The following is a 19,451-nucleotide window of genomic DNA, read 5'->3' as shown; positions in this document are numbered from 1 at the left end:
TGAAAAGGGGACGAATGTTGGGTATTGTAATGAACGTTATGATCTCACCCACTGCGAATCAAGTCTGTTGTTTTTACAACCGAGGTACAAACATTTGTATCGTAAATAGCTCTGTTTATTTGGTGAATGACAATGTGATCCCAGAATAATGTTACACCATTGTTATATACAGAGTAGCACAAACATTAGGCAAATACAAAACAACAACAAACATATGACAATAAATTATACAATTATTCTGGTGTCACCCTTTTGGTATACCAAGTTGTTTAACAACATTTGTTGGTTTAAATAGAGGTTAGCCTTTCCTTTTGTTTTAAGAACAACTTTTCAGCTATGAAAAAGCACACTAACGAAAACAAAAGAAAACCAATCAAAATATAAATCTTCACATACACGCATAGACTTGTGCTCCACGCTGTGCCAGCTACAATTCCTAGATTCATGATGCAACTTTTAAGAGTAAAAGCGACACCCTCAGTGCCTCGGAAATAGTGTGCCGTCAAACCTAATAGGACACGAAGGTATAAGGCATAATACAAAATCCAATAGTCTTTTTTTTCTACTAGAAAGTTTGACATTTGTACTTTTATTATAGGTATTTATAAATCGCTTTTATTTTACGTATTTATAAATGTTGACCTTCAAGCATATTGCTTTTAATTCCAAATCCAAATCCAATGAAAGCACCAAGCAAGTATACGACCCATGTATTGTTGGGGTGGGGTTGCCAAAAGTTACTACATAAGAAGGTACCCAAGTGCCAACACGCAACCGCTATTGCGTATTTCAGTCTTCCAACTCGATACAGAACGTGGCCCCCGAAAAACGTTCCGAAAATGGAAAAAGCTCCATAAACCCCAGTTGCCAATCCCAACTGAAATGCACATATTTTAAAGGTTATCATCCAGCGTGATGGTAATGATATGGGGAAAAGTGGCCTATTAAACCGTATAGCATAGTATGGTGGGGCACGTTGGGGTACTTGGTATCGGCCAGATGTGGTTAGGTATTCTATCCACCAAACCCTACTATATATATTTATATGAATATGTAGTAAAGGGGGGAGACGGGACACCTTCACATAATATTCAAATATCCAAGCAACTACCAACCGTTTATGGCATCGTAAGGATGCCGTTTCATGATTCTTTGAATGTCTTTTGCTCATTATAATAAATGGGACAATAAAATAGAATAAAAATGTGTTATACCCCAACCTACTATGCATCAGAATATGACAAATAATAATCTGTTGACCAACTGTTGCGCTTGCTTCCAAAGTTGCTAAAATTTCCTTTGTAAAAAAAAGATAGGAGAAATACATTGTTGTGCTTTGTCCTCACCTTTTCAACTCCAATAGAACAAGATACAAATGCTCTTGTATATTCAGTTATACCGTACGCGTAATATATCCCACTGTAGAAGATAAGAGGTGCAACAAACAAATGCAGTGGCGAAATTAGGTGGCGAATAGTGTCCTTTAATTCCAATTTCATTTTTATTAAAACCTGTTTAGACTTTGTTGGTGGCTGTGTTTTGCTGTCTTCTAAGTATAAATAGGATAGTTGTATACACTGAGCAAAATAAACTAAAATAAATTTACCATCTTTTATCGAAGACGTTTTTGTCGACAGAAGTAAATCGTCTGGTGATTGGTCATCTTTAACTGACGCTTTGGGGAGAAATATGGCTTGTAAACAAATAAAAATCAAGGGGCAGATTGTGAATAAGGAAAGCAGGAAGTAAATGCTCGTTTTACTTGGATGGAATTTATCCAAGTCGTCCTCGCTTGAGTCGTAGATATAGTCCGCCTAAAATGAAACACGAAGCAAACTTTTTATGATGCTGCCTTTATTCTTACAACATTTATGCTAAAAAAGCCGCATTCTTGTATTATATATACCTGGCAATCTTGCGAACCACATAGCGCTAACGGATTTTTAGTTTCAGGAGTTACATTTGATACAATCCATGGTATCGTAGTAGCGTTAATGGTAGCTGCTGATGAAGAATATTGAAGTGTTGATGACACAACGAAACTTGCATTAATGATACTGCCATTTGTTGGTTTGCTAGGAACACCATGGTCCTGCAATCCGAGTAAAACTGCGGCGGTGATTCCACTTCCAATTATCTGTAGGGTAAAACCAAACGGTATTAGGGGTTCTGTTTTCCAAAAACAACTTTCTTAATCTTGGTATGCATGAAGTATGTAATGTAAATGCTGCAAAATAAAACTTACAACCCCACAAAAAAGCATGGTGTAATAAGTTCCCAAGTATTGATAAATCAATGCTTCTTGTGATAGACTACTGCCTTCGTTGCGGCGCCTTTCTTTTTTCCATTGCTTTTTTCCAAGGTAAGTAACATAGCATGACGCACCGGCCCACACACCAGTCTCTGTGATACCGTGTACCACTGCCGCAGGAATGAGGGTGTACCAACCTGATGATTTAAAAAATACCATACATGTATCTATTAAAGTTATTTTAAATTTTTTTCTCTTAAATTAACTGAACAGTTTTCGTACTTGGGTAAAAGTTGGATGCAATGTAAGCAACAAATCCAAGTTCACCAAGTATAATAGCGAACTTTGGTCCGAGGAAATTGATGATGAAAGGCACCAGAAAAATGCAGGAAAACGGAGATACGATGTAAACGATCATAACGCTGGTGGTGCCGAGGCCGCCTTCTATGTTGATACTGCTTTCTAACCCAATCACGCCTGTTCGTAAACGTTGTGGTTGGTTAGTATTATTTTAAAAGTAATTATTTGTAGTACTGTGAGGAAGATAGGACACCTTTTTTATAGTATTTTCCGACCTATTTAGTAGTAAACAAAGAACGTTTAAAGCATTATAAAGCCGCAACCTAAATTTGTATTTGTGTTGCATAAACGTGCTGCTGTGACTAACCGTTGTAAGAAGCGTAAATGAACATCTCTGTTAACCCAAGCATGTACAGGTAACGTGACATTGATCTGCTGCTGGTCTCCATTTTCGAACCAACTGCATTATCAGCATCGCAATCCATGACACAACTTATACTAATCAAAAATCTTGCTGCCAAAATGATAAACACACGAACCAAACGGAAATTACAAGTTAGAGTCCTTTATTTCTAAAAGGGTAACCAAACGTACGTATTTTTAGATATAAATGCGGGCTGACACTAGCGCCGATGGCTTGCGATTCGAGAGAGCCTGGCGATTTTCTGACATCACTTCCTCTTATCGCTAGTAATTCGAGCGACAAAATTTCGATTAAAAATAGTTTCTACTTTGCCGATGATCACTAGCAATGTACCGCTTTGGCGCGAAAAGTAATACTTTTCGCGTGAACTATTTCGCTGTAAATTAAACCATGGAGATAATTTTCAAGTAAGTAAGAATGTAAAAATGTAATATTTTGTTGCAGGCAAACTATATTGAAAATGGCATTTGTTGGAGTAGTTTACGATAATTGTTAAAATCAACAGTTCAATATTACACGGGCATATGTTTAATTAATGCTCAATTAGTTTGTGGAAAAATAATAAAATAAAACCAAACTATATGAAATATAGGAGCAGATATACTATTATCTAATTTTATGATAAATTCGGCATCTGCGCTATAATAATTTTAAAAGCCAATGCCTGTAAACGAAATTATAGCTTTTCATGTGTATTTTCCTCTGTTGTTATCGCATAGTTACGTTAAAACGAATACATTCAATTTCCAACCGCCGAACAGAACAGGGCGTTTTTACATTTATGTGTGAATCCTTGTAGAAATGCATAGGCAGACATATCGGCCGATAATCGCTTTCTCCCAACGCCATTGTCTTTACCGCCCGTAGTGTGAAACCGCCTTTAGCTAACTAAAAAAACTCCAAATGTCTTACTGCCATTGGTTTGTTTGCTTGTAACACCTTGGCCTTGCAATCGATATAAATCTGCGATGTCTTTTTAATTAAAGTCCTACAATACTATAGGGTTAACGGTACAAGCCTCGATATTTTTTCATAACTTTTCTAACCTTACTATATGTGAAGAATTGATGTATATGTAAATTTGCTGACACCTCCTATGTTTAACTATAAAAGAGCGAAACCTAAAGTTGTTCCTGAAACGCCATACTGCGTGAAAGTACTTGCTTCCCTACAATAAATCACATCGATAAATCAAAGCTTCTTGCGACAGGCCATTTCCTTCGTTGCACGCCTTGCTTTTTCCCAGTGCTTCTTACCAAGGAAAGTAACATAGTGTATAACGGTTGACCGCGCGTACAGATTTAATATTATAGTTTACCCATATTTAACCTAATGCATAAGATTGTATAATAAACAGTGGTGTTACGTCTGGCGCAACTGATTGAGCGGCTCATCTTGCGTTTTTCCAGCGAACACAGGAAACTAAATACGCCGAGTCTTCCCCGTTTGGGCTCCTATTTTCTGTGTTGTGAGGACAGTAAGAGCTATATACTCTTGCTGTCCTCACGTTTGTCCGTAGCTTCGATGCAGCTCGTGCTTAACTGCGACATGGTATATTATTTTATTTAAGGGTAAGAATCTGGCCTGTAACTCAACTTAATACAATTTAAACAGTTATGGACACACGATTCTTGATTTGACCATTTATTCGTGCCACATTGCTCATCACAAGGTTTATCCAAGGCACTTTTGCCACTGTTACTACAACTATGAGACTTTGCCACTGCAACGGCAATAATCAAAGCAAAAGAACAACCGTGTTTGCATCGAATTGTGTTCAAGCTTTATACATGTGGTCTGCACAACTACTGATTCGTGACTTTGTGACTTATTGTCAATTTTGATTTTATTTTGGCACTTAAAACAGTATAAAACGACCTAAAGGATTAAAGGTAAAACCCCCCAAAACGACAATTTATCAAAAGAATTCAAAGTCAACAATATCGTACAAAAAATTCAAAAACATATCATTTATAATAAGCTTTGAGAATCATTAAAAAAATATGTTAATACAAAGAATTATAAGCTTGCTGTAGACAAAATCAAACAACGATGCGTTGTCTTGTGGCTACGATTTCGTACCACCGTATTAGAATAGATTGCTGTTTATTTTTTAAATGGAAGCTCGTTTTTTCTTTTGTTTTAAAAACAACATTTCTGCTATGAAAAAGCACACTACCGAAAACAAAATAATCCCAATTAAAATGTAAATCTTCACATACACGCATAGACTGGTGCTCCACGCTGTGCCAGCTACAATTCCTAGATTCATAATACAGTTTTTAACACTGAAAGCGATGCCCTCAGTGCCACGAAAATAGTGTGCTGTCAAACCTAATATGAAACAAAAGTAAACATTACAAATATTTATTAGTCATAACCTATAACAATTCAGGATAAGTAACGCACTTATATAATCTGTCGCTATTAATCGAATTCACAACCGTTACCTTCAAGCATGTTGTTTATAACTCCTTGTCCAATCCCAAGGAAAGCACCAAGCAAGTATATGACCCATGTATTGTTGGGGTGTGGTTGCCAAAAGTTACTACATAAGAATGTACCTAAGTGCCAACATACAACCACTATTGCATATTTCGTTCTTCCAAGTCGATATAGAACACGACCACCAATAAGTGTCCCAAATATGGTAAAAGCACCGAGAACCCCAGTTGCCAATCCCAACTAAAACAGACATACTTTTGTAGGGTCCAGCGTCGATTAGATTACTGTGTAATACAGTCTTGAAGCCTAACAATTTGGTAACCATAGTATACATTTATATTACTGTGGGGTAAAAACTACCTTTATAACATCTTTTCCCCACACTGCCAAATCGTGTTTCTAACAATTAACAACGTTCCTTGAGAGTCGTGACGGTGCGATTATATAATTGTGTAAATATTATTAGTTTATTACCGAATGTGCCTTGTCCTCACCTTTTCGACTCCAATAGAACAAGATACAAACGCTCTTGTATATTCAGTTATGACGTACGCGTAGTACAATCCATTGTAGAAAATAAAAGGTGCAATAAACAGATGCAACGGCGATATCACGAATCGAAACGTGTCCTTTAACTCTACTTTCATTTTTGCTAAAACCCGATTGGTCTTTGTTGATTGTGTTCTGCTTTCTTCTAAGAATAAAAGCGGTGTAGTTGTAATATAGTATAGGCAAATCATATACAGAATAACTCAATTTACCATCTTTTGTTTGGTCATCTTTAACTGACGCCTTTGGGAGAAATATGGCTTGTAAACAAATAAAAATCAAGGGGCAGATTGTGAATAAGGAAAGCAGAAAGTAAATGCTCGTTTTACTTGGATGGAATTTCTCCAAATCGTCCTCGCTGGAGTCGTAGATATAGTCCGCCTGTAATGAAACATAAAGCAAACTTTTTATATACCCTGCTTTGTTCATGATACAAGCTTTACGAACAAATCCTCTTTCTTACCATATACATACCTGGCAATCTTGCGAACCACATAACGCCAAAGGGTTCTTTATTTCAGGAGTTACATTTGATCCAAATAATGGCATCCAAGTAGAGTTGGTTGTTGCTAATGAAGAATATTGGAGTGTTGATGAACTAAAGAAACTTGCATTGATGATACTGCTATTGGTTGGTTTGCTAGAAACACCATGGTCCTGCAATCCGAGTAAAACTGCGGCGTCTATTCCACTTCCAATAAGCTAAAAATTTAAATCATATATACGATATATTTATAAGGTATCTTTTTGCCAACTTTCTTGACCTATAGCTTGCTAGATACGAGGGATGTTGCGTAAGTGAGTTCGTTGACATCTTCCAAGTTAAACTAAGGGAAAATATAAAGTGTTGCTTGAAAAATAAAGTGTTGCTTGAAACGCCAGACAAAAACTTACGTCCCCACAAAAAAGCATGGTGTAATAAATTCCCAAGTATTGATAAATCAAAGCTTCTTGCGATCGGCCACTGTCTTCGTTGCGTCGCGTTTCTTTTTTCCATTGCTTCTTCGCAAGGAAAGTAACGTAGCATGACCCACCGGCCCACATGCCACTTTCTGTGATACCGTGTACCACTGCCGCAGGAATGAGGGTGTACCAGCCTGATGAAAAAACACAATACAAATATCATAGATGTTTCTCTTAAATTAACTGAACAGTTTTCGTACTTGGGTAAAAGTTGGATGCAATGTAAGCAACAAATCCAAGTTCACCAAGTATAATAGCGAACTTTGGTCCCAGGAAATCAATGATGATAGGCAAAAGAAAAATGCTGGAAAACGAAGACACGATGAAAACGATCATAACGCTGGTGGTGCCGAGGCCGCCTTCTATGTTGATACTGCTTTCTAACCCGATCACACCTGTTCGTAAATTCGGTGGTTAATTGGTATTATTTCATAATTTTTCCGTTGTATTTTTCTCTGGGAGTTCGACGATAAAACGGAGCATGATTGCACAATAGAATGTGTGGCAAAAACGCGCATACTCACGAGGTCGTTAAGAGAAAGTTGAATCGATATGGCAGTTTGTTGCACCTTAAAATCAAAACGTTGCACTGACAAGTGACTTACCGCTATAAGAACCGTAGATGAACATCACCGTTAACCCAAGTATGTACAGATAACGAGACATCGATTTATTGCTGGTTTCTGGTTTATTATCGATTTTTTCGGAGGCTGTCAGAAAAATAAATTTGAGATAAATAGATCACATTTTTCAATCAACTGCATTACCTGCTGCGTCGCAGTCCATGACACCACTTTCTTTAACTCTTTTACATTCCATGTTAAAGTTGCTTGCTGCGAAAGTAATATTACGAATCATTAAATGCAGATAACAAGTTCTAGTTCATGATTCGTAAATATGTAACCAGGGGACCCTATTGCAATATTTACACTAAGCTAACATATAAGAGCTCAGAGCTCTTACTTTATACTACAATACAGTATGCTTTACTTTATATACAATAATATAATCTTTTATCGTATTTTTTTGATGAATTGCGTCGGTTCTTAGTACGTCACTCGCGACGTCACACGTAATATCTTAGTTCTCAATCGCTGCGTTCTGTTACGTCACAATCGTTTAGATTTCGCTCTCTACCGCTAGCGTTAATGTTACGTCATAGCTATACGAGACTGTTCTACGCTGACGTTTGGCGACGTTTTATTTCATGGGGCCCCATGCGCGTTTTGCGTGGATACGAGGCACATTACTTGTATATACTAATTATATTTGCGTTGTAAGCGCGAAGCAAGAAGATCAAAGAATTGGTAAAGTATAAATCACAATTGGTATTATAACGTAAATAAGCTCTTTTCTAGAAATGTGACGTCACGAAGTAGGTTTGCCCAAACCCAAAGTTAGTATAGACCAAGTTAGGAAACGGATCGTAAAACAACGAGTCTTGTTATCCATTGTCGCGCGTCCATGACGTCATAGACACCACCATTACGGAGCCCGCGGCATAGCATTTTATTATTGCTAGGTGCTGTTTTTCGTTTAAATTTTGCGATTTTTTAAAAACCAAGCAAGATGCGAGTAAAAATGGCTTTTTACTAATGTTATATCTTATCACAATAATAAACCTCACAAAAATAATCAACTTTAATTGAACACTAAATCGATTAAAGAGTAAAAAAACAGAAAATATCAAGATTACCATAGCCAAAAACATAAAAGAACATGTTTAAAATATAAAAATACAAACAAAAACGCATAACATTACCATAAACTGATGTATCTACCTGCAGTTTTGCATGTAAATTGTCGTGATTTTACTTTTTGGCTCACAAACTTAACACGTAGCCTATATCCGGCAACGAAACTTATATCTTTGTAAAATTTGCCTAATATCGAAGTGACATTGTATCTTTGTAAAATTTGCCTAATATCGAAGTGACATTGAGGAAAACAATACTGAGGTACTATTTTTTGTCCTCTGCTTGAATTAGTACTTTACGGGTCTTTATGAAATCGGAAAACGCGAACACCTTATCTGCCAGTGCTTAAGCAGTTTGGAGCTGCATGTTCACTTATGTTGGATTATACATGTAGTAAAGAATGGTTCTGTAGATTCGTAGGTATGATCAAATACTATTATGTAAACTAAGCTGATTGCTGCTAGTCTTAATCGCCAACGTAAAGTACCCTGTTAAACCACGCTGTACGCCGAAAACCAGTCGAAATATTAATTTACTTCACATTAATTCTTAGATTTAATATTATATAACAAGATTTATATTAGAAATTATATTTTAAATGTTAAAACAACCGCTATATGTGTTTTCTAGCTTTGTATCGCTTACAAGAACTAAATGAACACATGCCGACCATGCATTTGTATAGGCGATTCACGCTCTGTGGGGTCCGTAATGGCGAACTCGAGCGCCGTTTCCTAACTTGGTCTATAGTAACTTTGCCCAAACCCGGGTTCTAAAAGGTTTGGGCAAATCTACGTGTCCGGCGCCAGCGCGCCTGCCTGTAACCTAGAGGTAACTAGTTCAAGTCGCGTCGTTGCTACTATTGTGGGCGTATGTGTCCTTGGGCAAAGGGCAAGGCACTTAACGCCATTTGCGGTAATTAATTTTTCGTTAAACATCATCAAGTTTTTGAAAAATAAACTTAAAGACAAAACGGAACTACCGTTTACATTGCTGTTTTCAAGACAAACCTGAATTGCAGTTTACATTGCTGTTTTCAAGACAAACCTGAATTGCAGTTTACATTGCTATTTTCGGTAAAGCAAACTTTCAAAACCACAAAATCGCTTTGCTCTGACGTCACCGCACTCTCTCGAAATAGGGGAAAGAGAAAAGTACTTCGCAATAAACCTTAGCTGCATATTCCGTACTGTTACTAAAGGAATTACTAAAAGTTCATGCGTTGTGTAGCTCTTTGAACGTTTTTATATAGCTATAATTAATTGCACGTGTTAAAATGTCGAGCTGTGCCGTTTGTAACACTCTGAATAAAGTTATGAAACGATGCACTCGTTGCAGGAACGCATTTTACTGGTGAGTGGTGAGCAAGGTTTCTTTTTAACTTAGATACATTTGCACTAAGAATTGTTTGTTGGTATTTGTATGCCTATAACGAACTGTAACACATATGGTGTGGTCAAAATGTATGTTTTGGAAGACAGTTTATTTATTTAAATTCGTGTACTTCCACGGTATGGTCTTTATTTAATTCCAAATGGTAAATCTTTGCTTCTAACCATACTCAAATACCAAACTAAGTAACAAAATAATTTCAATATTTATTTTGTTCCACTATGGTGGTAAATCTTCGCTTCTAACCATACTCAAATACCAAACTAAGTAACACAATAAGTTCAATATTTATCTTGTTCCTAGTTCAAGATCTTGCCAGATAAAACATTGGCCGGAACATAAGAATTTGTGTCAAGTATTTTCCTCTGATTCGTGTAATAATGTGGAAAAAAGTTCAAACAATGACAAACTTCAATTAAAAACTGAAAGCTTGTTAACTACTTGTGTTGAAACTTGTGGCAGAACTATATCTGTCCACTGTAATCATGCAAAACATAAACTTTTCATTCCTTCTACTTTGCAAGCCAAGAAAATTATTGAATTAATATCCAAGACAGTCCATATACTTCCCTCTAAGATCAAGCTAATAGCAAAGGGTATTGTTGTAACAGAGCAAACTGTAGAAGATGTCTTGTTTGTTAAGAAAATCAAAGTAATTATGGTAAGAATGTGTGACCTGTTTAGTGGCATGTAACTTCATATATTCGAAATTTTATATATGCCAAATGTTACAGGCTGTTGGTGAAGTTTCTGAGAATGAGGATGGTTTGCATGCAGGAGACATTGAGATGATCATGGAGCAACTTTCTGTGTCGAGGAATGTGGCGGTTAAAGGACTTCGTTTTAGTAATGGAAATCTTGTTGATGCTATTTTACACATTGGAAACAATCTTTAACTGCATTGCTGGAATAATGTATATTAACGATGCTGTAGTGTTTGTTTTTATATTTGTTGTTACTAAATTTAAACTTTGTTAATCATTATTTCTTTCGTTCATTGCAACCTCTGTATTTGTTGTCCCACTGTAATCATTCATTCACATGCACAACTCACTGTTATTACTTATTTATAGATATTAGTGTGTATTTGCTTCTATGCATGCCAACAGCATGTTGAATGTGTTTACTCACTTAAAACCAGGTACTTGCTTCTGTGCCACCTGATTAATGCAACTTCTATTTATTTGTGGGTGTGCCTTGTCAAGTACTTTAAACTGTCAAATGTTCCAACCATGGGTTAATGTTTAACTCTTGTGTGTTTAACTTTCATACCGGTACATCTCTGATAAAAATAGAACAAAACAGACCTTTGAACAGAAGGTCGGGATATCTTTGCTTGTGTAGTAGTTGAGTATTTTAAAACAAAAGAGGTTTAAGTACTTTTCTTATCTTGTATTTTTTTATAGATTTAAATGCCCGTCGTTTGATTGTAATTAAATACAATGTCAGAAAATACCGAACTTACTAAAGGACATTTTAGGAAGGGTTTTATGTGGGGTGCTGCAACTGCTTCTTATCAAATTGAAGGTAATTTAAAGTTGTTTGTAAAAGGAAAAAAAAACATGATCTCCCCATTCTTCAGACTTATTTATATATCACTTTAGGAGCATGGAATGAGGATGGTAAAGGCCAAAGTATTTGGGATACATTTGTACATACAGGTCACATTGAAGATGGTACAAATGGTGACATTACATGTGACAGCTATCATAAATACCAAGAAGATATCAATATGTTGAAAGTAAGCAATGATACTTTGTATTTAACAGTTTAATAATGAATAAAAGTAACTGTATTCCCGCATGGCTGGAAATGACAGTCGGTATAACATGGGAGTTCTGTTTCATACACCTTGATTTTTTGATTACCATGCCAGATTTTTAGTTACCATGTATGTTACTTTGTGGGTGATCACTGATTATTTTTTGGCTATTTATCATAAATTTTGTTTTAATTCTTTTCAGAACTTAAAAGCAACACACTACAGATTTTCACTTTCCTGGTCGAGGCTTTTGCCAACTGCTGATAGTTCTACACCAAATCCAGCAGGAGTTGATTTTTATAACAAGTTTATAGATGCCCTGCTTGCAAGTAACATTAAACCTTGTGTCACCATATACCATTGGGACCTTCCACAATGGTAAGCGTCTTGTTTTCCTGGTGTTTAATGCAAAACAGTAGGTTATGCTATACTGATTTATTTTCTTATGCAAGAATTTTTCGACAGTCTTCAAGATATTGGTGGCTGGCAAAGTGATGACATAGTGGAAAAATTCAGGGAGTATTCAGACTTTTGCTTTTCTCAATTTGGAGATCGTGTAAAGCTTTGGATCACAATTAATGAGCCCCATGTTCAGTGTGGGTTTGGTTATGGCAATGGTATACATGCACCAGGCATTAAGGGTTAGTTGAACTTATTCATGTTTTGAATTCTTGCCAAGTTGTTCATTGACTAGCTGTGGTGAAAAATTGTGTTAAATTTTGTTCAATATAATTCTTAATAATTAACTACTAGCTATTTGTTCAGAACAAATGCTGTCATCGGGTATGATTTATAATTATCACGAAATGCGTTATCACTTAGCGCAAATATTGAACCTAGCTTTGGTAAATTTTCCCACTAACCTAATGCATTAAACACTTTATTTACAGATCCATTAAATGCTTGCTATCAAGTATCACGAACAATGCTACTGGCTCACGCACATGCTTACCGTGTATACGACACTAAATACCGGAAGACACAAAATGGTCAAATCTCAATCACGTTGAACAGTGACTGGTGTGAACCAAAAGATCCAACCAACCCAGAGCATGTCAAGGCTGCCCAGTTTTACATTGATGTAAATGGTATTTCACGTATCTGTATCCATTATTCTCGTATGAAATGTAAAATCTGGTTGGGTCCTGGGTGTATAAAAATAATCATCCATTTCACTTGCCAACAGCACTACTGAAGTTGTTTATTACTACGATTCCATTTTCATGTTTTAAACTTTTCCATATCTGTTATATACATAGTTACGGAAGTTGCAATATAACCCAAATATATTAGGTGACTCTTGGTTGGTTTGCCAATCCAGTGTATGGTGATGGAGACTTTCCAGCTTCTATGAAAAAATGTATTCTTGAAAACTCTACAGCACAAGGTCTTGAAAAATCAAGGTTGCCCACGCTTACAGAAGAGGAAAAGAAGCTTATCAAAGGTTTAAAACCAACTCTCATGGTNTATTTTACTATTTAAATTTACTACTTTTTAGGTACATACGATTTTTTCGGTTTAAATCACTATACAACTAGACTTGCGGAACCTGTAAGTGAAGCAACACAAGACTATCTGATGCATCCGGACTTGGCTGTTTATGTTCACCCTGACTCTTCATGGGAAAGAGCAGGTTTGATAAAAAATGATAAATTATTTTCCAAATGTCAAAAATTCTTCTCAAAGGTTCCTGAATGGCTTTACATTGTTCCAAATGGCTTAAGAAAGTTGCTGAACTACATTTCAAAGACCTATGGAGATCCAAGTATTATTATAACGGAAAATGGTTGCTCTACCAAAAACCCTGTTAATGATCCAGGTGACACCAAGCAGCTGGTTGATGAACAGAGATGTTGTTACATAACTTCATACCTCAATGAGGCACTCAAAGGTAACCGGTAGTTAAAAAAAGGGGATAATTATTACTACTGCTTTTACCAAAAAGCTGTTATCTCAAAAATTTTTTTTTTCCAATTTTGAATTTATTTAAATAAAAATAGTCTCACTACTCAGTAGAGTATCTGGACAACTTCATAAGTCATAGCTCTGTAATTCTGTGTGGTCTGTAAGTCTAACTTTATGATTTTACATGTTTCAATGCATATGTAAATTTGTGGGTAAATATTTTTTCCGTGTAATTTGCTATTGGTGACCACTAGATTGGAGCAATTGCCATTAAGTGCCTTGCCAAGGACACACATGCATAATACATAAAATTTGTTCCTAGCTCATTTATTGGATGGTGTTGATTTGAGAGGTTATTTTCTTTGGACACTGATGGATAACTTTGAGTGGGCAGCAGGTCATACTGAGAGATTCGGACTTCACCATGTTGATTTTAGTGATGGAAATCAAACCAGGACACCAAGAAAATCTGCTGCCATTTACACCAAGATTATTGAAGAGAATGGATTCAGTGCCTCTTAACAATACATTTGTTTATCCCAGTAATAATTGAAGGTGTCCCAATGATATTATATTTAGCTTGTTTTGCATGTATCGCAGCCATATCCGTGCACTTGATCTAATGATATTGTAATTTCCTGATTTATTTGTATTCTTGTAGGTTTTATCTGCAGCCTCTTATGCAACGCGCAGTAATCGCTTTAAAATTAATTATTTTATAAAAAATGTTTTGTTACTAATCGCCAAATCAAATGTTTCATTGTTTGTGTTCCTTCATGATTATTTCTGCCCAGTATTTGACAATATATTATTGTTAAAAATACAACCAATAAAATATGAAATGCAGTTTAATTATATAATTTAATTAAAACTATTTTTCAGCTGCCCCGTTTTCTTCATCTTCTTGTTTAGCATTTTGTGTTTCGGTTTGTTCATTTGATTCTATTTTTTCTGTTTCAGCAGCTACAGCAGAGTCTGTTGTTTCTTCCTTTGCTGGCTTATCTTCTGTTGTGGTTTCAGCGGCTGGTGCCTCTGCTTCTGCAGCAGTGGTTTCTACTTCAGTGGCTGGAGCCTCTGTTTCTGCAGCTGGGGCTGCTTCTTCAGTGGCTGGGGCTTCTGGTTCAATGGCCGGGGCGGCTTCTTCGGCAGCTGGGGTCTCTGCTTCAGTGGCTGGGGCCTCTGATTCAATGACTGGGGCCTCTGCTTCAGCGGCTGGGGCCTCTGCTTCAGCGGCTGGGGCCTCTGCTTCAGCGGCTGGGGCCTCTGCTTCAGCGGCTGGGGCCTCTGCTTCAACGGCTGGGGCCTCTGCTTCAGCGGCTGGGGCCTCTGCTTCAGCGGCTGGGGCCTCTGCTTCAGCGGCTGGGGCCTCTGCTTCAGCGACTTGGGCCTCTGCTTCTACGGCTGGGGCCTCTGAATCATTGGCTGGTGCCTCTGCTTCCACGGCTTGGGCCTCTGCTTCCACGGCTGGGGCCTCTGCTTCCACGGCTGGGGCCTCTGCTTCCACGGCTGGGGCCTCTGCTTTCACGGCTGGGGCCTCCGCTGCCACGGCTGGGGCTTCTGCTTCAACCACTGGGGCCTCTGCTTCGGTTACTTGTGTTTCATCTAAAACAGAAGTTTGTGCAGGTTCAGATTCTTCCTTTCCTGCTGTTTCTTGTGAAGCAGTTGTTGCCTCTACAGTTTCCTACAGAAAAAGTGGGTGATATGTGTTCAAAATTAAACCTAGAAGTACCCACCTCTGCCTGCGGTTCTTGCTGTGAAACTTCGGCTGCAGGAGTCTGTTGCGACCCTGTATAGTAAAAGCAACAAAAAAACAGTGAGTTTGCAATACCATAATAAATAACAATAGCACTTGCCTTCAACCTCATCTTGTGGTGGAATTTCGGTTTTAACAGAATCTTCCTGTAAAATATACAATCGTTACATGTGCGTTAACGTATTAGGTAAAATATGCAATATCATGACTAAACTAGTTTACACACCTGAGATGCTAAAACTTCAATTTGCTTGTCTATAGTCTTGCTCTGACTTGTAGCTACTGGTTCGTCACTGCCGATTTCGACCGTAATTAAATTGTTTTCTTCTGTTTCAGTCGGACCTGGCTCACACGAAGGCTCGGTGGTCGATTCTGCCCCATCGGAGTTTGTCTGTTCTACAACTGCTTCTTCTACAACGGACTCCGTCTGTTCTACAGCTGATTCTTCTACAACGGATTCTGTTTGTTCTACAGCGGACTCCGTCTGTTCTATAGCTGATTCTTCTACAACGGACGCCGTCTGTTCTGCAGCTGCTTCTTCTACAACGGATTCTGTTTGTTCTACAGCTGCTTCTTCTACAACGGATTCTGTTTGTGCTACAGCTGATTCTTCTACAACGGATTCTGTTTGTTCTACAGCTGATTCTTCTACAACGGATTCTGTTTGTTCTACAGCGGACTCTGTCTGTTCTACAGCGGATTCTTCTACAACGGATTCTGTTTGTTCTACAGCTGATTCTTCTACAACGGATTCTGTTTGTTCTACAACGGACGCCGTCTGTTCCATCGCTGCTTCTTCTACAACTGACTCCGACTGTGCTACAGCTGCCTCTTCTACAACCGACTTCGGCTGTTCGACAGCTGCCTCTTCTACAACCGACTCCGGCTGTTCGACAGCTGCCTCTTCTACAACCGACTCCGGCTGTTCGACAGCTGCCTCTTCTACAACCGACTCTGGCTGTTCGACAGCTGCCTCTTCTACAACGGATTCCGTCTGTTCTGCGGACGCTTCTTCTACAACGGACGCCGTCTGTTCTACAGCTGCTTCTTCTACAACGGACTCCGGCTGTTCTACAGCTGCATCTTCTACAACTAATTCTGTCTGTTCTACAGCTGCATCTTCTACAACGGACTTTGTCTGTTCTGCTGCTACTTCTTCTACAACGGATTCCGTCTGTTGTGGGGACGCTTCTTCTACAACGGATTCTGTTTGTTCTACAGCTGCTTCTTCTACAACGGACTCCGGCTGTTCTGCAGCTACTTCTTCTGCAACGGATTCGGTCTGTTTTACAGCTGCCTCTTCTAAAACGGATTCTGTCTGTTCTACAACGGATTCCGTCTGTTCTGTGGCCGCTTCTTCTACAACGGATTCTGTTTGTTCTACAGCTGATTCTTCTACAACGGACGCCGTCTGTTCTGCAGCTGCTTCTTCTACAACGGATTCTGTCTGTTCTACAGCTGCTTCTTCTCCAACTGACGCCGTCTGTTCTACCGCTGCTTCTTCTACAACGGACTCTGTCTGTTCTACAGCTGCTTCTTCTACAACGGATTCCGTCTGCTCGACAACTGTTTCTTCTACAACCGACTCTGTCTGTTTTGCAGCCGCCTTCTCCACAACAGTTTCTGTGGGTTCTGCAGATGCTTCAACAGCGGCTGATTGCGTCTCTGCTTCTACAGTATTCTCAACTGAAGCTTGTATATTCACGTTAGGCAAAGAAGCGTTTTCGATAGTGGAAGATGAAGCTGTGCTGCTACCAAAACTACTAGAACTTGACCCATAATTCACTGATGTTTCCGCTCGTGATACAATCTGTGTGGATAGCATGGAAGCTGGATCTGCGCTTCCTTTGGGCGTGTCCTTAATTATATATAAACGTTATAAGAAACCACACACCAACCCAAACCATGTGTCAGCCACAGCAAATGCACAGCAAACCAACTACGTTTTCGCACAAATGTAGCAATATAAATCAAGAATAGATAATAATTCTCTATAGCGTCAGTTATTGACAGGCTATATACATAAAACTATATTAAATGACCAAATATGTTCAAAAAAAGGTTTATCTTAATTTAAAATCCCAATTGAATCGAGGTAGTAGCCTATTTTATGTTTAGATATACCTTCACCCCTTCCCCAGGCATATCCTCCACAATAGGTTCCGCTTGCTCTTCAGCAGCCTTAAATAAATTGAAGATATAAAGAAATATAAAAGAAGAAGTCACCAATGATATACCGGTGCGGGTAACGATTCTGCTGGCTGTTCTTCTTGTGCTGCAACGGTTTCAACTGAAACAGGAGATTCTTCCGCGGGGGGAGCTGCGACCTCGGCTGCAGACTCCTCGGTAACCTTTTCGCTTTTTGTTTCGACAGCTTCAACATTCGTTGTGTCCGATAGTACAGATGCTTTAACTAGAGGAGTCGCCTCGACCGTTTCCTCTTGTACTGGTTGGATTGAAGGTTCAGTTTGGGCGCTTGTGGAAGAGGAAGGCCTATCTTGGATATCATTCTCCTGTCCCGCTTCAATGAGAGCATCAACCAACGCGTCTTTGGCGAAGTCGGTGGTTTCTGTTTTAGGTTGATTTTGATGGGATGAGTGAGGTTCGTCAGATTGCTTCTGCAGCTTCTTTACCTGTTTTCCAGTTTATTTTTCGCACGTCAATAACAGCAAAAAAACAAAACCACAACAGTTAGATTCTATACACGGCAAATAAACGTAAACAGTAAATCGAACGTACCGGGGTCTTATTTACATGGGTTGCAGACTTTCGAGCTGTAAAACCTCTAAAACTTGCTTGTATCAAGGTAGCTGCCTTTTCAACTTCTGGATCAGCTAAAAAAATATGATTCGTGATATAACTACTAAAATACCAATGGCACACGTTATGTTAATTCTGTATAAAGTAACTCTCAGTAACTTACTAAGATCTGGCATACTCTCTTCGACCGTCGGTTGGCTTAAAGTTGCTGCTTCTTCAGCTGCGACTTCTATCGGAGCTAAAACCTCTTCCTCCACGGGTGCTGACTCCGACTCCACGATTCGTTCCGATACAAGATATCCATCGGCAAATCCCTCTAGAAAAACACACAACAGTTACAAACGCCTAATCGAAAGTAAAACTTTTTATTCTTACGTTCGCGCCGCTCCAGTAGACGATTGAAATAAGCTGCGGCAAAACTTGGAATATTTTTCGGCTGCTCTCGTAAAATTTCCCGAGACAGGTTTTCCAACAACTGCTTGAAACCTGTTGGAACCTGTAACTTGACGGCTCCGTATCGTACAGACATTTCTTCGTAGTCAACACTGTTTTAGAAAGTTACTAGTAAACTACAAAGAATAACCAATACACGTTAGTATATATAACAGCAGGCATATACATTATTCATGGCGCACCAATACCAAACAGCGTTTGATATTGAAAATGAACAGAGCTTACAATATTAAATCGAGCCTGTACGGACACGTCCACTAAAAAATTCATTAAGATTTTTCATTTCTACCCCCCTGAATCGTTAGCTTTCCTTTGGACATATGCGGTTTTCCCAGTCAATAATTATGTGGCCTGGCTGGTACATCGTTAAAAAGACACATTTTTGTAACTTTGTGCTTGCTTGAACGAATGAATTTCGCCTTACTGTTTTTAGAACCTCTCCATTACTATGGTACTGTTCGATTTCAATATTTTGGCCGTAGTTATCCAAAACCATTTGCCAAATGTAAACACTGTTCCTAACGACATACAAACTATTCCATTCTCCAGTTTTCAATTGCGCGGTTCCAAACGGTGTTGTCTTGCTACACACTTACAGGCTTCAAATTTCACGTTTTATCTTACGAAGCAACGTTTATTGTTTTTACAGAGCGTAGATTTAAACCTAGACAAAAAGCGGAGAGAAGCGACGCCTTTATACCTGGCCTGTAAATAATCCTGAAGCATAACCTATGTCGTGCCTGGACATGGTGTAAGACTGTAAGTTATTTATTTACCTAGCAACGATGCGTTACTAG

The 19,451-nt window shown here is 38.4% G+C and overlaps 5 protein-coding genes across 7 annotated transcripts; 2 read left to right on the top strand and 3 right to left on the bottom strand.

The window, feature by feature from the left end:
* Nucleotides 1-287: 287 nt before the first annotated feature.
* Nucleotides 288-3,543, bottom strand: LOC100187048 (protein unc-93 homolog A-like). The gene is made up of 8 exons (XM_026834087.1): nt 2,919-3,543; nt 2,534-2,728; nt 2,246-2,448; nt 1,907-2,137; nt 1,607-1,814; nt 1,347-1,549; nt 643-877; nt 288-508 (listed from the first exon to the last, which is right to left on the bottom strand). The coding sequence occupies exons 1-8, from the start codon at nt 3,034-3,036 to the stop codon at nt 288-290; spliced, it is 1,614 nt and encodes a 537-aa protein (XP_026689888.1). The 5' UTR covers nt 3,037-3,543.
* A 17-nt stretch (nt 3,544-3,560) lies between these two features.
* LOC100176830 (protein unc-93 homolog A-like) lies at nt 3,561-7,894 on the bottom strand. The gene is made up of 9 exons (XM_009860171.3): nt 7,700-7,894; nt 7,538-7,642; nt 7,133-7,327; nt 6,864-7,066; nt 6,444-6,671; nt 6,182-6,350; nt 5,915-6,114; nt 5,426-5,660; nt 3,561-5,309 (listed from the first exon to the last, which is right to left on the bottom strand). The coding sequence occupies exons 1-9, from the start codon at nt 7,788-7,790 to the stop codon at nt 5,089-5,091; spliced, it is 1,647 nt and encodes a 548-aa protein (XP_009858473.3). The 5' UTR covers nt 7,791-7,894; the 3' UTR covers nt 3,561-5,088.
* Nucleotides 7,895-9,847: 1,953 nt separating this feature from the next.
* zf(mynd)-8 (zinc finger protein (MYND)-8) lies at nt 9,848-11,445 on the top strand. Its single transcript, NM_001129870.1, has 3 exons — nt 9,848-9,982; nt 10,325-10,682; nt 10,756-11,445. The coding sequence occupies exons 1-3, from the start codon at nt 9,906-9,908 to the stop codon at nt 10,915-10,917; spliced, it is 597 nt and encodes a 198-aa protein (NP_001123342.1). The 5' UTR covers nt 9,848-9,905; the 3' UTR covers nt 10,918-11,445.
* LOC104265662 (lactase-phlorizin hydrolase-like) lies at nt 11,395-14,540 on the top strand. Its single transcript, XM_018811786.2, has 9 exons — nt 11,395-11,548; nt 11,626-11,762; nt 11,986-12,161; nt 12,249-12,424; nt 12,674-12,864; nt 13,077-13,227; nt 13,282-13,419; nt 13,474-13,674; nt 14,011-14,540. Exons 1-9 carry the CDS (start codon nt 11,464-11,466, stop codon nt 14,208-14,210), a joined length of 1,455 nt encoding a protein of 484 aa, XP_018667331.1. The 5' UTR covers nt 11,395-11,463; the 3' UTR covers nt 14,211-14,540.
* On the bottom strand, nt 14,452-18,789 carry LOC100180663 (fibrous sheath CABYR-binding protein). 3 transcript variants are annotated; one of them, XM_026834351.1, is made up of 10 exons: nt 18,577-18,789; nt 18,365-18,517; nt 18,181-18,275; nt 17,679-18,074; nt 17,566-17,622; nt 15,668-17,299; nt 15,542-15,587; nt 15,422-15,474; nt 15,244-15,369; nt 14,452-15,180 (listed from the first exon to the last, which is right to left on the bottom strand). In XM_026834351.1, the coding sequence occupies exons 1-10, from the start codon at nt 18,728-18,730 to the stop codon at nt 14,560-14,562; spliced, it is 3,333 nt and encodes a 1,110-aa protein (XP_026690152.1). In that variant the 5' UTR covers nt 18,731-18,789; the 3' UTR covers nt 14,452-14,559. The 3 variants fall into 3 exon arrangements, with proteins under 3 accessions (XP_026690152.1, XP_026690151.1, XP_026690150.1); XM_026834350.1 differs by having other exon boundaries at nt 14,452-15,369; nt 15,668-16,270; nt 16,307-17,299; nt 18,577-18,788; XM_026834349.1 differs by having other exon boundaries at nt 14,452-15,369; nt 18,577-18,788.
* Nucleotides 18,790-19,451: the final 662 nt, after the last annotated feature.

This window comes from Ciona intestinalis, chromosome 4, assembly GCF_000224145.3.
Source record: "Ciona intestinalis chromosome 4, KH, whole genome shotgun sequence".
Lineage (NCBI taxonomy): Eukaryota > Metazoa > Chordata > Ascidiacea > Phlebobranchia > Cionidae > Ciona > Ciona intestinalis.
The sequence above is the reverse complement of the archived record's forward strand: the minus strand, read 5'-3'. Positions and strand labels throughout refer to the sequence as shown.

Bases quoted from the DNA above. Each gene is read 5' to 3' on its own strand.
- LOC100187048 (XM_026834087.1), bottom strand. From the start codon at position 3,036: ATGGATTGCGATGCTGATAATGCAGTTGGTTCGAAAATGGAGACCAGC. The intron at 2,138-2,245 runs GTAAGTTTTATT...TTTACCCTACAG, and splicing joins CCATGCTTTTTTGTGGGGTT to ATAATTGGAAGTGGAATCAC. The intron at 1,550-1,606 runs GTAAATTTATTT...ATTTATACTTAG, and splicing joins AACGTCTTCGATAAAAGATG to AAGACAGCAAAACACAGCCA.
- LOC100176830 (XM_009860171.3), bottom strand. From the start codon at position 7,790: ATGATTCGTAATATTACTTTCGCAGCAAGCAACTTTAACATGGAATGT. The intron at 6,351-6,443 runs GTATGTATATGG...GTTTCATTACAG, and splicing joins GTGGTTCGCAAGATTGCCAG to GCGGACTATATCTACGACTC. The intron at 6,115-6,181 runs GTAAATTGAGTT...TTTTATTCTTAG, and splicing joins AGATGACCAAACAAAAGATG to AAGAAAGCAGAACACAATCA.
- LOC104265662 (XM_018811786.2), top strand. From the start codon at position 11,464: ATGTCAGAAAATACCGAACTTACTAAAGGACATTTTAGGAAGGGTTTT. The intron at 11,763-11,985 runs GTAAGCAATGAT...AATTCTTTTCAG, and splicing joins AAGATATCAATATGTTGAAA to AACTTAAAAGCAACACACTA. The intron at 13,675-14,010 runs GTAACCGGTAGT...ATTTGTTCCTAG, and splicing joins CCTCAATGAGGCACTCAAAG to CTCATTTATTGGATGGTGTT.
- LOC100180663 (XM_026834349.1), bottom strand. From the start codon at position 18,730: ATGTCTGTACGATACGGAGCCGTCAAGTTACAGGTTCCAACAGGTTTC. The intron at 17,623-17,678 runs GTATATCATTGG...AATTTATTTAAG, and splicing joins CAGAATCGTTACCCGCACCG to GCTGCTGAAGAGCAAGCGGA. The intron at 15,475-15,541 runs GCAAGTGCTATT...TTTACTATACAG, and splicing joins ACCACAAGATGAGGTTGAAG to GGTCGCAACAGACTCCTGCA.